Here is a 14884-nt window from a genome sequence, read left to right on the forward strand (position 1 = left end):
ATTCCCAGAATTCCCAAAATTCCCAGAATTCCTGAAATTCCTGGATTTTCCCAGATTTTCCCAGCCGTTCCCAATGATCTCCCTGTGCTCCTGTGGTTGTTCTTCCCATGGGATTGGATGTGGATTGGGATGGGAAAGGGGAGAGCGAGGCTGAGGCATTCCCGGAATTCCCAAAATTCCCAAAATTCCTGAAATTCCCGGATTTTCCCGGATTTCCCACCTCCCAGCTGTTCTCCATCACTGCTCTGTTCCTTCGGTTTTTCCCTTAGGATTGGATGTGGATTGGGATGGGAGAGAGCGAGGCTGAGGCGTTCCTGGAATTCCCAAAATTCCCGGATTTCCACGGAATTCCCAGATTTCCGTGGCATTCCCAGATTTTCAAGGGGTTATTCCCACTTTTCCAAGACTTGTTCCTGGTTTTCCATAACATTCCTGGTTTTTCCAGGGCTCATTCCCAGTTTTCCGAGGGGTCATTCCCTGTTTTCTGGGTGGTCATTCCTGGTTTTCCATGGCATTCCCAGATTTCTGGGCGGTTGTTCCCAGAATTCTGGGTGTTATTCCCACTTTCCAGGAAGTCGTTCCCAGTTTTCCAGAGGTTATTCCCAATTTTCTGGGACTTTTTTCCCGGATTTCCAAGGAGTTGTTCCCGGATTTCCATGGAATTCCCAGATTTCTGTGGCATTCCCGGTTTTCTGGGTGGTTATTCCCAGTTTTCCATGGAATTCTTGGATTTCTGAGGGGCTGTTCCCAGATTTCCAAAGAATTCCAAGTTTTCTGTGGCATTCCCAGTTTTCCAGAGGATTATTCCCAGTTTTCCAGCGGTCATTCCTGTTTTTCTGGGGGTTGTTCCCAGATTTCCACGGAATTCCCAGATTTCCATGGCATTCCCAGTTTTCCAGAGGATTATTCCCAGATTTCCATGGCATTCCCGGTTTTCCAGAGGTTGTTCCCACTTTTCCAGAGGATTATTCCCAGTTTTGCAGGAGATTATTCCCAGTTTTCTGGGCGGCATTCCCAGTTTCCTGCTTGGTCATTCCCAGTTTTCCATGGAATTCCCAGATTTCTGTGGCATTCCCGGTTTTCCAGAGGATTATTCCTAGTTTTCCATAGGATTTTCCCAGTTTTCCCAGGAGTCATTCCTGTTTTTCTGGGGGTTGTTCCCAGATTTCCACGGAATTCCCAGATTTCCATGGCATTCCCAGTTTTTCCAGGAGTCATTCCCGGTTTTCTGGTTGGTCATTCCCAGTTTTCCACAGAATTCCCAGATTTCTGTGGCATTCCCAGTTTTCCCAGGAGTCATTCCCAGTTTCCTGGGCAGTCATTCCCAGATTTCCAGAGGATCATTCCCACTTTTCCCAGGGGTCATTCCAGGTTTTCCCTGGAAATTTCCCACAGAATTCCTGGTTTTCCGTGGCATTCCTGGAAATCCTAGCGTCATTCCCAGTTTTCCGGGTGGTTTTCCACGGAATTCCCAGATTTCTGTGGCATTCCCAGTTTTCCAGAGGATTATTCCCAGTTTTCCAGAGGTTGTTCCCAGTTTTCCAGGAGTCATTCCCGGTTTTCTGGTTGGTCATTCCCAGTTTTCCACAGAATTCCCAGATTTCTGTGGCATTCCCAGTTTTCCAGGGATCATTCCCAGTTTTCCGGAGGGTTTTTCCTGGTTTTCCCGGGATTATTCCCAGTTTTCCAGAGGATTATTCCCAGTTTTGGGATCAGGACTGGAATTTTCTCCCGATCTGTGGGAATTGGGGAAATTCCCAAGATGGAATTCCAGGATTTTCCCAGAGAGCTGGGATGGATTTGGATTCTTGGGAAAAGCTTCGGAATTCCAGGAAAAAGCTTAAAAATTTCCAGGAAAAAGCTTTGGAATTCTGGGAAAAGCTTCAGAATTCTGGGAAAGAGCTTCAAAATTTCCAGGAAAAAGCTTCGGAATTCTGGGAAAATTTTCAGAATTCCTGGGAAAAGATTTGGAATTCCAGGAAAAAGATTCAGAATTTTGGGAAAGCTTCGGAATTCCTGGGAAAAGCCTTGGAATTCTGGGAAAAGCTTTGGGATTCTAGGAAAAGCTTCAGAATTTCTGGGAAAAGCTTTAAAATTCTGTGAAAAAGCTTCGGAATTCCAGGAAAAAGCTTAAGAATTCCAGGAGAAGCTTCAGAATTCTGGGAAAATTTTCAGAATTCCCAGGAAAAGCTTCAGGATTCTCCGGGAAAAGCTTCAAAATTCTGGGAAAAGCTTGAAATTTAGGGAAAAAGCTTTGGAATTCTGGGAAAAGCCTCAGAATTCCAGTAAAAAGCCTCAGAATTCCAGTAAAAAGCTTCAGAATTCCCAGGAAAAGCTTAAAAATTCCAGGAAAAAGCATTGGAATTCCGGGAAAAGCTTCAGAATTCCAGGAGAAGCTTCAGAATTCCAGGAAAAATTTCGGAATTTCCAGGAAAAGCTGCAGCCCTGAGGGAATTTCTGGATATTTATGGATTTTCTGGATATTTCTGGAATTATTTCTGGATATTTCTGGAATTATTTATGGATATTTATGGAATTATTTATGGATATTTATGGAATTATTGATGGAATTATTTACAGAATTATTTATGGAATTATTTATGGAATTTTTTCCCTTCTCCAATCGTTTCCTTTCCCTTTCCCAATCCAGGAAATATTCCCAACTCTCATTCCGCCGGGAATGTGGGATTTTCCCAAAATTTTTAGGGATTTTTCCCAAATTTTTTTGGGATTTTTCCCAAAATTTTTAGGGATTTTTCCCAAAAATTTTTGAGATTTTCCCAAATTTTTGGGAATTTTTCCCAAATTTTTGGGGATTTTCCCAAAATTTTCTTTATTTTTCCCCAAATTTTTAGGGATTTTTCCCTAAATTTTTGGGGATTTTCCCAAATTTTTTTGGATTTTCCCAAATTTTGGGGGATTTTTCCCAAATTTTTGGGGATTTTCCCAAAATTTTTTTTATTTTTCCCCAAATTTTTGGGATTTTTCCCTAAGTTTTTGGGGATTTTCCCAAGTTTTTGGGGATTTTCCTTAAATTTTTGGGGATTTTTCCCAAAATTTGGGGGATTTTCCAACTTTTCCATGGATTTTGTTTTTTCCCCCTTGGAATAGGAATGAATCCCAAATTCCTCTTTTTCCCTTTCCGGCAACATCCAGGGATTGGAAATCCTGGAAAATTCCGGGAAAATTCCAGGAAAATCCTGAGAAATCCCAGAAAATTCTGGGAAAATCCCAGGAAAATCCCAGAAAATCCCAGGAAAATCCATGGAAATCGAGGAAAATTCTGGTAAAATCACAGGGAAATCCTGGAAAATCTTGGAAAATCCTGGGAAATCCAAGAAAATCCATGGAAATCCTGGAAAATTCTGGGAAAATCCCAGGAAAATCCATGGAAATTCAGGAAAATCCAGGAAAATCCGGGAAAATCCATGGAAAATCCAGGGAAATCCAGGATCTTTGGTCACTTCCCAGGATTTCTGGGAAGTGAGGATAAAATGGGATAAAATTCCAGTTGGGAATTTCCTCCTTTCCCAGGTGGAAATATTCCCAAATATTGACGTTTTTCCACTTTTTCCATCTGGAAAATTCCACTGGAATTGGAGCTGAAATTCCCAATTTTCCCCAATCCTGGAATTCCCTGGAATTCTCCCAGCATTCCCAGCGCAGAAAACTCCTTAAATCCCTTTTTTTCCAGTTTTTTTTTTTTGTTTGTTTTTTCCAGGTTTTTTTTTGGTTTTTCCAGGTGGTTTTTTTTTTCCAGGTTTTTGGGTTTTCCCAGGGTTTTTTTTTTCCCCAGGTTTTTTTTTTCCAGGTTTTGTTTTGGTTTTTTGGTTTTTCCAGGTTTTTTTGGTTATTTCCGGGTTTTTTTTTTGTTTTTCCAGGGTTTTTTTTGGTTTTTCAAGGTTTGGTTTTTTCCCAGTTTTTTTTTTTTTTTCCAGTGGTTTTTTTTCAGGTTTTTTTTGTTTTTCCAGGGTTTTTTTTGGTTTTTCCAGGGGTTTTTTTTTCAGTTTTTTTGGGGTTTTCCAGGATTTTTTTTTTGTTTTTTCTAGGGTTTTTTGTTGTTTTTTCCAGTTTTTTTGTTTTTTCCAGGGTTTTTTTTGTTTTTCCAGGTTTTTTTTTTTCCCCAGGTTATTTTTTGGTTTTTTCCAGTGTTTTTTGTTTTTCCAGGGTTTTTTTGTTTTTGTTTTTCTAGGGTTTTTGTTTTTTTGTTTGTTTTTCCAGGTTTTTTTTGGTTTTTCCAGGGGGTTTTTTTTCCAGTTTTTTTTTGTTTTTTCCAGGTTATTTTTTGTTTTTTCCAGTTTTTTTTTTTCAGGTTTTTTTGGTTTCTCCAGGGTTTTTTTTGTTGTTTTTCCAGGGTTTTTGTTTTCAGGTTTCCTTTTTTTTTTTTTTTGTTTTCAGGGTTTTTAGTTTTTCAGTTTGTTTTTCCAGGGTTTTTGTTTTCCAGGTTTTTTTTTGTTTGTTTTCCAGGTTTTTTTGTTTGTTTTCAGGTTTTTGTTTTCAGTGTTTTTTTTTCCCAGTTTTTTTGTTTTCAGGGTTTTTTGTTTTCAGGGTTTTTGTTTGTTTTTCCAGGTTTTTTTTTCCCCCCAGTTTTTTTGTTTTTTCCAGTTTTTTTTTGTTTTTCCAGGGTTTTTTTTCCAGTTTTTTTTTGTTTTTTCCAGGTTTTTTTTTGGATTTTTCCACAGAGGAATGACAACAATCCCATCGCGGAATTCCCTCCATCCCAGAATTCCAAACCCAAACCACTTCCCGGGATTTTCCCATTCCCGAATTCCCGAATTCCCTGAATCCCAACCCGATTTTCCCATAATTTCAGGATATTTTTCCCGTTTTTTTTCCATGGATTCTCCAGGATTTCCCCAAATCCCGGCGGGTTTTGTACAATAAATCCCCTTCGGAAAACAGGGAATTCTGGGTGGATTTCCTTCCCTTTTTCCCGGGAAATTCCGCGGGAACGGCGGCGGTTGGGATTTTTTGGGATTGGGGAAAAAATCCTGGGAATTCCCGCCGGGATCGGATCGGCCGGAAATCCGGGAATTCCTCAGGATCCCAAATCCCAGATTTTTTGTGGGAAAAGTGACTTTTCCAGGGAGAAATCCGCGATGGGAAAACTCTGGAATTTTCCCTCCTGGAATTCCAGGATTTCCCGGGAAGATTCCAGGATTTCTGTGAGGCGTGAAGGTGAAATTCCAAGGAAAAAATCCTTTCCTGGGGTTGGGAATTGTGAAGAATTCCTTGGAAAAGCAGCTCCGAGTTGGATATCTGGGAATGTGGGAATTGTGGGAATGGGATGGGATTGAAATCCATGGATCCCGAATTATTCCGGAATTCTGGGATCGAGGAGATTGGGAATAAATCCGGAGGGATTTTGATGGAATTCTGAGCCTGAAAATCCCGGGAATTATCGGGAAAATTACGGGAGTTTCCCAAAAAATTCCCAGGGAAAACTCGAAGGAAATGATGGAACTGGGAGGGAGCTGGTGAGATGAAGTCCTGGGAATTCTCGACCCTAAAATCCTGGGAATTATCCCAGAAATATCCGGGAATTATCCCAAAAAATTCCAAAAATTATTCCAAAAATTCCCAGGAGAAAGCTCAGCATTCCCAAGTCACACTGTGACTTTTTTTGGGATGTTCCCAATTCTGAATTTATGGAAAAAAATGGGAAAAGTATTTTTTGGATATTCCCGGAAATGGGAAAAATAATTTTGGGATCTTCCTGAAAATGGGAAAAATAATTTTGGGATCTTCCTGAAAAAATGGGAAAAATAATTTTGGGATGTTCCTGAAAATGGGAAAAATAATTTTGGGATATTCCTGAAAATGGGGAAAAAATATTTTTGGGATGTTCCTGACAATGGGAAAAACATTTTTGGGATGTGTCTGAAAAAATGGGAAAAATAATTTTGGGATATTCCTGGAAATGGGAAAAATAATTTTGGGATATTCCTGAAAATGGGAAAAATAATTTTGGGATGTTCCCAGCTCCCAGTTTCTGGCCAAGGGCAGGGAGATCCTTGCTGGAGTGCCGAGATTCCCAGGGAAGCTCCTCGATCCCGAAATTCCTTCCCAGGATGGATCCAACCTCAGGCTGGGAGAGCTGGGAATGGAGGGAATTCCCTGGGAAAGGGGAGATTGCTTGGGATTTGGGAAGGGATTCCCGGCTGGGCTGGAATTCCCGGATATTCCTGGATCCCTGGGAATTCCCAGGATGGGTTTGGATCCTCCTGGGATAGCGGGAAGTGTCCGGTTGGAATGGGATGAACTCCCGCAATTCCAGCATTCCCGCATTCCCATGGATCCGGATGAGGATGAGGAAGATGATGAGGAAGACGATGAGGAATTCCCAAATTCCATCAGGAATCTCCGCCGCTTCCCAATTTTTTTTTTCCTCCCCCCCCATTCCCGGCAGCGCGGCGGTTCCGGGAGGAGGAGGAGGAGGAGCCATTCCCGGGAAATTCCCTTCCCGCTCTCCCTCCTCCCATCCCGACCTTTTCCACGGGAATTCCCGGCGGGAAGAGGATGCTCGGGGCGGGAAGCGCCGCCGGGCTCAGGATCGCATCCCCGAATCCCATTCGGAATTCCCGAATCCCGCCGGGAAAAAGGCATCTCGGGAAGGAGGGGCGGGCAGGCATCGCGACATCTCCCAGCCGAGCCGGGAAAGCTGGGAAAGCGCCGGGAAAAGCCGCCGGGAAGGAGGCGGGAAGCGGCCGGGAAGCAGCCTGGACTCCCTGCCGAACCCGCAATCCTCCATCCCGCCGTTCTCCCGCGATCCCGCCGGCCGGAAAAACGGGAATGCGGCGCGGCGGGACGGGCTGAGCATCCCCGCGGGAAAAGCCGTTCCCGGCAGGATGCCGCGGAACCGCGCCTTCTCCGAGCCCGAGTTCTCCGCCGAGTACTCCGCCGACTATTCCGCCAGCTTCCCCTCGGATCCCGAGCGCGCCGGCATCCGCCAGTCCCGGGAATCTCCGGCGCGGCGCCGCTCGGGGCTCTGCCCGTGCCTGCCGCGCTCCCGCCGCTTCTCCTTCGCCCCCGAGTCGCTGGAAAAACTCTACCAGACCTATTTCCGCCGCCAGCGCCACGAGACGCTGCCCGTGCTGGTGGCTTTCGCCGCGCTGTTCGATTGCTACGTGCTGGGGATGTGCGCTCCCGGCTTTTCCCGGCTGGAGAAGCTGCCGCTGGCGCTGGCGGCGCTGGCCGGGCTGGCGGCGAACGGCTCGCTGTTCTTCCTGCTGAAATCGCGGCTGCTCCCCGAGCGGCTGGCCCGGAAATTCCTGCCGTGCGTGCTGTGGGCGCTGATCGTGGCGCAGCTCTGGGGGTACCTGGGGTTGGAGTTTCGGGCTTTTCCCGAGGCGGTGGACACGGTGGGGTGGCAGGCGTTCTTCGCCTTCGCCTTCTTCCTGACGCTGCCGCTGCGCCTGGCCAGGATCCTGCTGCTGACCGCCGCGGCCTGCGCCATCCACACCGTGGTGCTGGGCATCGCCATCGGCCAGAGGCGACACGAGCCGATGGAGCCAGCCGTGCTGGCCAGGCAGGTGCGGGAATAGCGGGAATGGAGTGGGAATGGAGTGGGAATGGAGTGGGAATGGAGTGGGAATTTTGGGAAGTGATGGGGAGCGGCTGTGGTTGAAGTTTCCATGAGTTATTCATGTGTTATTCGTGTGTTATCAATGAGTTAGCCACAGGTTATCAATGTGTTATCAATGGGTTATCAATGAGTGATCCATGAGTGATCCATGAGTGATCCATGAGTGATCCATGGGTTATCTGTGAGTTATCCATGTGTTGTTAATGTGTGATCCATGGGTTATCAATGACTGATCCATGAGTGATCCATGGGTTATTGATGAGTGATCAATGAGTTATCCATGGGTTATCTATGAATTATCCGTGGATCATCAATAAGTGATCCATGGGTTATTTATGAGTTATCCATGTGTGATCCATGGGTTATCAATGAGTGATCCATGGGTCATTTATGAGTTATCAAAGAGTTATCCATGGGTTATCAATATGTTATCCATGAGTTATCAATGTGTTATCGATGGGTTATCAATGAGTGATCCATGGGTTATCCATGGGTTATTGATATATTATCCATGAGTTATCAATGTGTTATCGATGGGTTATCAATGAGTGATCCACGGGTAATCCATGGATTATCAATATGTTATCCATGAGTTATCAATGTGTTATCGATGGGTTATCAATGAGGGATCCATGGGTTATCAATGAGTGATCCATGGGTTATCAATGATTGATCCATGGGTTATCAATGACTGATCCCTGGGTCATCAATGACTGATCCATGGGTTATCTATGAGGGATCAATGGGTTATCCATGAGCAATCCATGGGTTATCAATGAGCGATCCATGGGTTATCAATGACTGATCCCTGCATTATCAATGAGTGATCCATGGGTTATTAGTGAGTGATCTATCAGTTATCCATGGGTTATCAATGAGTGATCCCTGAGTGATCATTGGGTTATCAATGAGTGATCTGTGAGTTATCCATGTGTTATCAATGGGTTATCAATGAGCGATCCATGGGTTATCAATGAGCGATCCATGGGTTATCTGTGAGCAATCCATGGGTTATCAATGATCGATCCATGGGTTATCAATGAGTGATCCATGGGTTATCTGTGTGTGCTCCCTGCATTGTCAATGAGTGATCCATGGGTTATCAATGAGCAATCCATGGGTTATCAATGACTGATCCCTGCATTGTCAATGAGCAATCCATGGGTTATCAATGAGCGATCTATGAGTTATCCATGGGTTGTCAATGAGTGATCCATGGGTTATCAATGAGCAATCCCTGGGTTATCAATGACTGATCCCTGCATTGTCAATGAGCAATCTATGGGTTATCAGTGAGCGATCTATGAGTTATCCATGGGTTATCAATGAGCGATCCATGGGTTATCAATGAGTTATCCATGGGTTATCAATGACTGATCCCTGCATTATCAATGAGTGATCCATGGGTTATCAGTGAGCAATCCATGGGTTATCTGTGGCTTATCCATGGATTATCAATGGCTGATCCCTGCATTATCAATGAGCAATCCATGGGTTACCAATGAGTGACCCATGGGTTATCAATGAGTTATCCATGGGTTATCAATGAGCGATCCGTGGGTTATCTGTGAGCGATCCATGGGTTATCAATGAGTGATCCGTGGGTTATCAATGAGCGATCCGTGGGTTATCAATGAGCGATCCATGGGTTATCAATGAGCGATCCATGGGTTATCAATGAGTGATCCATGGGTTATCAATGAGTTATCCATGGGTTATCAATGAGTGACCCATGGGTTATCAATGAGTTATCCATGGGTTATCAATGAGCGATCCGTGGGTTATCTGTGAGCGATCCATGGGTTATCAATGAGTGATCCGTGGGTTATCAATGAGCGATCCGTGGGTTATCAATGAGCGATCCATGGGTTATCAATGAGCGATCCATGGGTTATCAATGAGTGATCCATGGGTTATCAATGAGTTATCCATGGGTTATCAATGAGCAATCCATGGGTTATCAATGAGTTATCCATGGGTTATCAATGAGCGATCCATGGGTTATCAATGAGTTATCCATGGGTTATCAATGAGCGATCCATGGGTTATCAATGAGCGATCCATGGGTTATCTGTGACTGATCCATGGGTTATCAATGACTGATCCCTGCATTGTCAATGAGCAATCCATGGGTTATCAATGATCGATCCATGGGTTATCAATGAGCAATCTATGAGTTATCCATGGGTTATCAATGAGCAATCCATGGGTTATCAATGAGTGATCCATGGGTTATCAATGAGTTATCCATGGGTTATCAATGAGCAATCCATGGGTTATCAATGAGCGATCTATGAGTTATCCATGGGTTATCAATGAGCAATCCATGGGTTATCAATGAGTTATCCATGGGTTATCAATGAGTTATCCATGGGTTATCAATGAGTTATCCATGGGTTATCAATGAGCGATCCATGGGTTATCAATGACTGATCCATGGGTTATCAATGACTGATCCCTGCATTGTCAATGAGCAATCCATGGGTTATCAATGAGCGATCCATGGGTTATCAATGAGTGATCCACGAGCCTTTGACACTGTCCCACAGCACCCTCCTGGAAAAGCTGTCACCTCACGGCTAGGACAGCTTCCCTCTTCTTTGGTCAAGAACTGGCCAGAGGCCTGGCCAGAGAGTGGTGGGGATGGTCACTGGTGGTGTCCCTGGTGGTGTCCCCAAGGGTCAGTCAGTGCTGGGGACAGTCCTGTTTAATATCTTTATTGATGATCTGGGACAGGGGATCGAGGCTACCATCGACAGATTAGCAGATGTCACCAAGCTGGGTGTGAGTGTGGATCTGCTGGAGGGCAGGAGGGTCTGCAGAGGGACCTGGACAGGCTGGATTTGGGGAATGAACCCAAAAATATGAGGTTTAACCAGACCAAGGGCCAGGTCCTGCACTTGTCCCAAATCCATGTCCCCAATCCATGTCCCCAATCCATGTCCCAAATCCATGTCCCCAGTCCATGTCCCCAATCCATGTCCCAAATCCATGTCCCATTCCCATATTCCAAATCCGTGTCACCAATCCATGTCCCCAATCCATGTCCCCAATACATATCCCCAATCCATATCTCAATCCATGTCCCCAATCCATGTCCCAATCCATATCCCAAATCCATATCCCAAATCCATGTCCCAATCCATATCCCAAACTGATGTCCCAATCCATGTCCCCAAATCCATGTCCCAACCCATGTCCCAAATCCTTATCCCAAATCCATGTCCCAACCCATATCCCAAATCCATGTCCCAATCCATATCCCAATCCATGTCCCAATCCATGTCTCAAATCCATGTCCCTGGATCTCAATCCCATGGATCTGGGTCTGTCCTGTGGGATGGATCAGGATGCATTTAATGGGATCAGGATCCAGTTAATGGGGTCATGATGCAGTTAATGGGATCAGGATCTGGTTAATGGGGACAGGATCCGGGATACGGGGACAGGATGAAGTTAATGGGATCAGGATGCAGTTAATGGGATCAGGATGCAGTTAATGGGATCAGGATCCAGGCTATGGGATCAAGATCTGGGCTATGGGATCAGGACCCAGTTAATGGGGACAGGATCCATTTAATGGGAACAGGATCCAATTAATGGGATCAGGATCCAGGCTATGGGATCAGGATCCAGGCTATGGGAACAGGATGCAGTTAATGGGGACAGGATCCAGTTAATGGGGACAGGATCCGGGATACGGGGACAGGATGCAGTTAATGGGATCAGGATCCAGGCTATGGGATCTGGGTCCAGCTAAAGGGATCAGGGTCCAGCTAAAGGGATCAGGGTCCAGTTAATGGGATCAGGATGCAGTTAATGGGATCAGGACCCAGTTAATGGGATCAGGATGCAGGTTATGGGGTCATGATCCAGGCTATGGGATCAGGATCCAGTTAATAGGATCAGGATGCAGTTAATGGGATCAGGATAGAGTTAATGGGAACAGGATCTAGGCTATGGGATCTGGATCCAGTTAATGGGATCTGGATCCAGGCTATGGGATCTGGATCCAGTTAATGGGATCAGGATGCAGTTAATGGGATCTGGATCCAGTTAATGGGATCAGGATGCAGTTAATGGGATCAGGATCCAGGCTATGGGATCAGGATCCAATTAATAGGATCAGGACCCAGTTAATGGGATCAAGATCTGGGATATGGGATCAGGATCCAGTTAATGGGGACAGGATGCATTTAATGGGATCAGGATCTGGGCTATGGGATCAGGATGCTGTTAATGGGGACAGGATGCAGTTAATGGGATCAAGATCCTGGATATGGTATCAAGATCCAGGCTATGGGATCAGGATCCAGTTAATGGGATCAGGATCCAAACCACGGGATGAATCCAACCCCACAGATCTGGACATTCCCATTGGGATGCACACCACAATTCCCAAACCCTCAGCCATTCCCAAACTCCCACACCCCTGGATCCACAGCTCAGCCGTGTTTTTCCATCTCCTTCCCTCCCTAAATCCGCAATTCCCAAGGAATCAGCTCCACGTGATCCCATCGGAGCTTCTCCCTTCCCTCGGGATCCGCCAATCCCAGCCCGGCTGCCGCCTGCTTCCAAAACATCTCCGTGGTTTGCCATCCTGGGAATCCCGCGGGATTCTCCTCACCGCGGAGCTGCTTTTCCCCGAAATTCCCGATATCCACCCCAAAATGGGATTCGCTGCTGTTCTCTGGGATTTACACAAGGATTGGGGTTGTTCGTCCCAAAATCCTTCCTGTGAATTCCCAAAAATCCCACAATCCCAAATTCCCAAAGGAATCGAGGCAGTTCACCCCGAAATCCTTCCTGTGGATTCCCAATGATCCCCAATTCCCAAAGGAATCATTCACCCCAAAATCCTTCCCTGGATTCCCGAGGATCCCAGGATCCCAAATTCCCAAAGCAATCAGGGTTGTTCACCCCAAAATCCTTCCTGTGAATTCCCAAAAATCCCACAATCCCAAATTCCCAAAGGAATCAGGGCAGTTCACCCCAAAACCCTTCCCTGGATTCCCGAGGATCCTGCAATCCCAAATTCCCAAAGCAATCAGGGTTGTTCACCCCAAAATCCTTCCTGTGGATTCCTGAGGATCCCAAATTCTCAATGGAATCGGGCATTTCACCCCAAAATCCTTCCCTGTGGATTCCCACTGATCCCAAATTCCCAAAGGAATCATTCACCCCAAAATCCTTCCCTGGATTCCCGAGTATCCCACAATCCCAAATTCCCAAAGCAATCAGGGTTGTTCACCCCAAAATCCTTCCTGTGGATTCCCAATGATCCCGTGATCCCAAATTCCCGATATTCACCCCAAAATGGGATTGGCTGCTGTTGTCTGGGATTTACACAAGGATCGGGGTCGTTCACCCTGAAATCCTTCCCTGGATTCCTGAGGATCCCAAATTCCCAAAGGAATCAAGGCAGTTCACACCAAAATCCTTCCCTGGATTCCCGAGTATCCCACAATCCCAAATTCCCAAAGGAATCAGGGTTGTTCACCCCAAAATCCTTCCTGTGAATTCCCAAAAATCCCACAATCCCAAATTCCCAAAGCAATCAGGGTTGTTCACCCCAAAATCCTTCCCTGGATTCCTGAGTATCCCACGATCCCAAATTCCCAAAGCAATCAGGGTTGTTCACCCCAAAATCCTTCTTGTTGATTCCCGAGGATCCCAAATTCTTGAAGGAACTGGGGTTGTTCATCCCAAAATCCTTCCTGTGGATTCCCAATGATCCCATGATCCCAAATTCCCGATATTCACCCCAAAATGGGATTTGCTGCTGTTCTCTGGGATTTACACAAGGATTGGGGTTGTTCATCCCAAAATCTTTCCTGGGGATTCCTGACAACCTCACAATCCCAAATTCCCAGTGGAATCAGGGCAGTTCACCCCAAAACCCTTCTCTGGATTCCCGAGGATCCTGCAATCCCAAATTCCCAAAGCAATCAGGGTTGTTCACCCCAAAATCCTTCCTGTGAATTCCCAAGGACCTCACAATCCCAAATTCCCAAAGGAATCAGGGTTGTTCGTCTCAAAATCCTTCCTGTGCATTCCCAAGGATCCCAAATTCCCAAAGGAATCAGGGTTGTTCACCCCAAAATCCTTCCCATGGATCCCCGAGTACCCCACAATCCCAAATTCCCGTTTTTTTCCCCCAAGCTGGTGTCCAACGTGGCCATCCTGGGCTGCGCCATCGCGGTGGGCAGCGTGTCCTACGTCATGGCTGACCGCAAGCACCGCAAGGCCTTCCTGGAGGCGCGGCAGTCCCTGGAGGTCAAGCTCAACCTGGAGGAGCAGAGCCAGCAGCAGGTGGGGATTCCCGGAATTCCGCCGGGAATATCGCCGGGAATATCGCCGGGAATGCCGCCGGGAATGCCGCCGGGATTTCGGGAGATGGATGGGAGGTGGGAATGGTTTGGGATTGTTGGGGTCAGTGGGGTCATCCTGGGGTTCCAGGTGGTGGGAATGGGCAATGCCGAGGTGTCCCAATAATCCCTGGGAATGGTCACTCAGGATGTCCCAATCCCTGGCAATGGTCACTCAGCAAGGCCCAGTCCTTAGGAATGGTCACTCAGGCATTCCCAATCCTTAGGAATGGTCACTCAGGCATTCCCAATCCTTAGGAATGGTCACTCAGGCATTCCCAATCCCTGGCAATGGTCACTCAGGATGTCCCAATCCCTGGCAATGGTCACTCAGGAATTCCCAATCCTTAGGAATGGTCACTCAGCCATTCCTAATCCCTGGCAATGGTCACTCAGCCAATCCCAGTCCATGGCAATGGTCACTCAGCCAATCCCAATCCCTGGCAATGGTCACTCAGGATGTCCCAATCCCTGGCAATGGTCACTCAGGATGTCCCAATCCTTAGGAATGGTCACTCAAGAGGTCCCAAGCCTTAGGAATGGTCACTCAGCCAATCCCAATCCCAGTCCCTGGAAAAGGTCACTCAGGATGTCCCAATCCATGGCAATGGTCACTCAGCCAATCCCAATTCCTATCAATGGTCACTCAGGAGTTCCCAATCCCTGTCAATGGTCACTCAGGATGTCCCAATCCCTGGCAATGGTCACTCAGCAGGGCCCAGTCCTTAGCAATGGTCACTCAGGATGTCCCAATCCCTGTCAATGGTCACTCAGGAGTTCCCAATCCCTGGAAAAGGTCACTCAGGATGTCCCAATCCATGGCAATGGTCACTCAGCCAATCCCAATTCCTATCAATGGTCACTCAGGAGTTCCCAATCCCTGTCAATGGTCACTCAGGATGTCCCAATCCCTGGCAATGGTCACTCAGCA

General features: G+C 46.4%; 1 protein-coding gene across 3 annotated transcripts in view; it reads left to right on the forward strand.

Moving 5' to 3' along the window:
• Nucleotides 1-6445: 6445 nt before the first annotated feature.
• Nucleotides 6446-14884, forward strand: part of LOC146440509 (adenylate cyclase type 3-like) — a 34610-nt gene continuing 26171 nt past the window's right edge. For all 3 annotated transcript variants that reach the window (XM_085057202.1, XM_085057203.1, XM_085057204.1), the window contains exons 1-2: nt 6446-7532; nt 13748-13897. In XM_085057202.1, the coding sequence (XP_084913328.1) occupies nt 6849-7532; nt 13748-13897 (834 nt within the window). In that variant the 5' untranslated portion in view covers nt 6446-6848. The remainder of the gene's footprint in view (nt 7533-13747; nt 13898-14884) is intronic.

The sequence above is a fragment of the Lichenostomus cassidix genome, chromosome 3 (genome assembly GCF_008360975.1).
Source record: "Lichenostomus cassidix isolate B80296 chromosome 3, HeHo_3.0, whole genome shotgun sequence".
NCBI lineage: Eukaryota > Metazoa > Chordata > Aves > Passeriformes > Meliphagidae > Lichenostomus > Lichenostomus cassidix.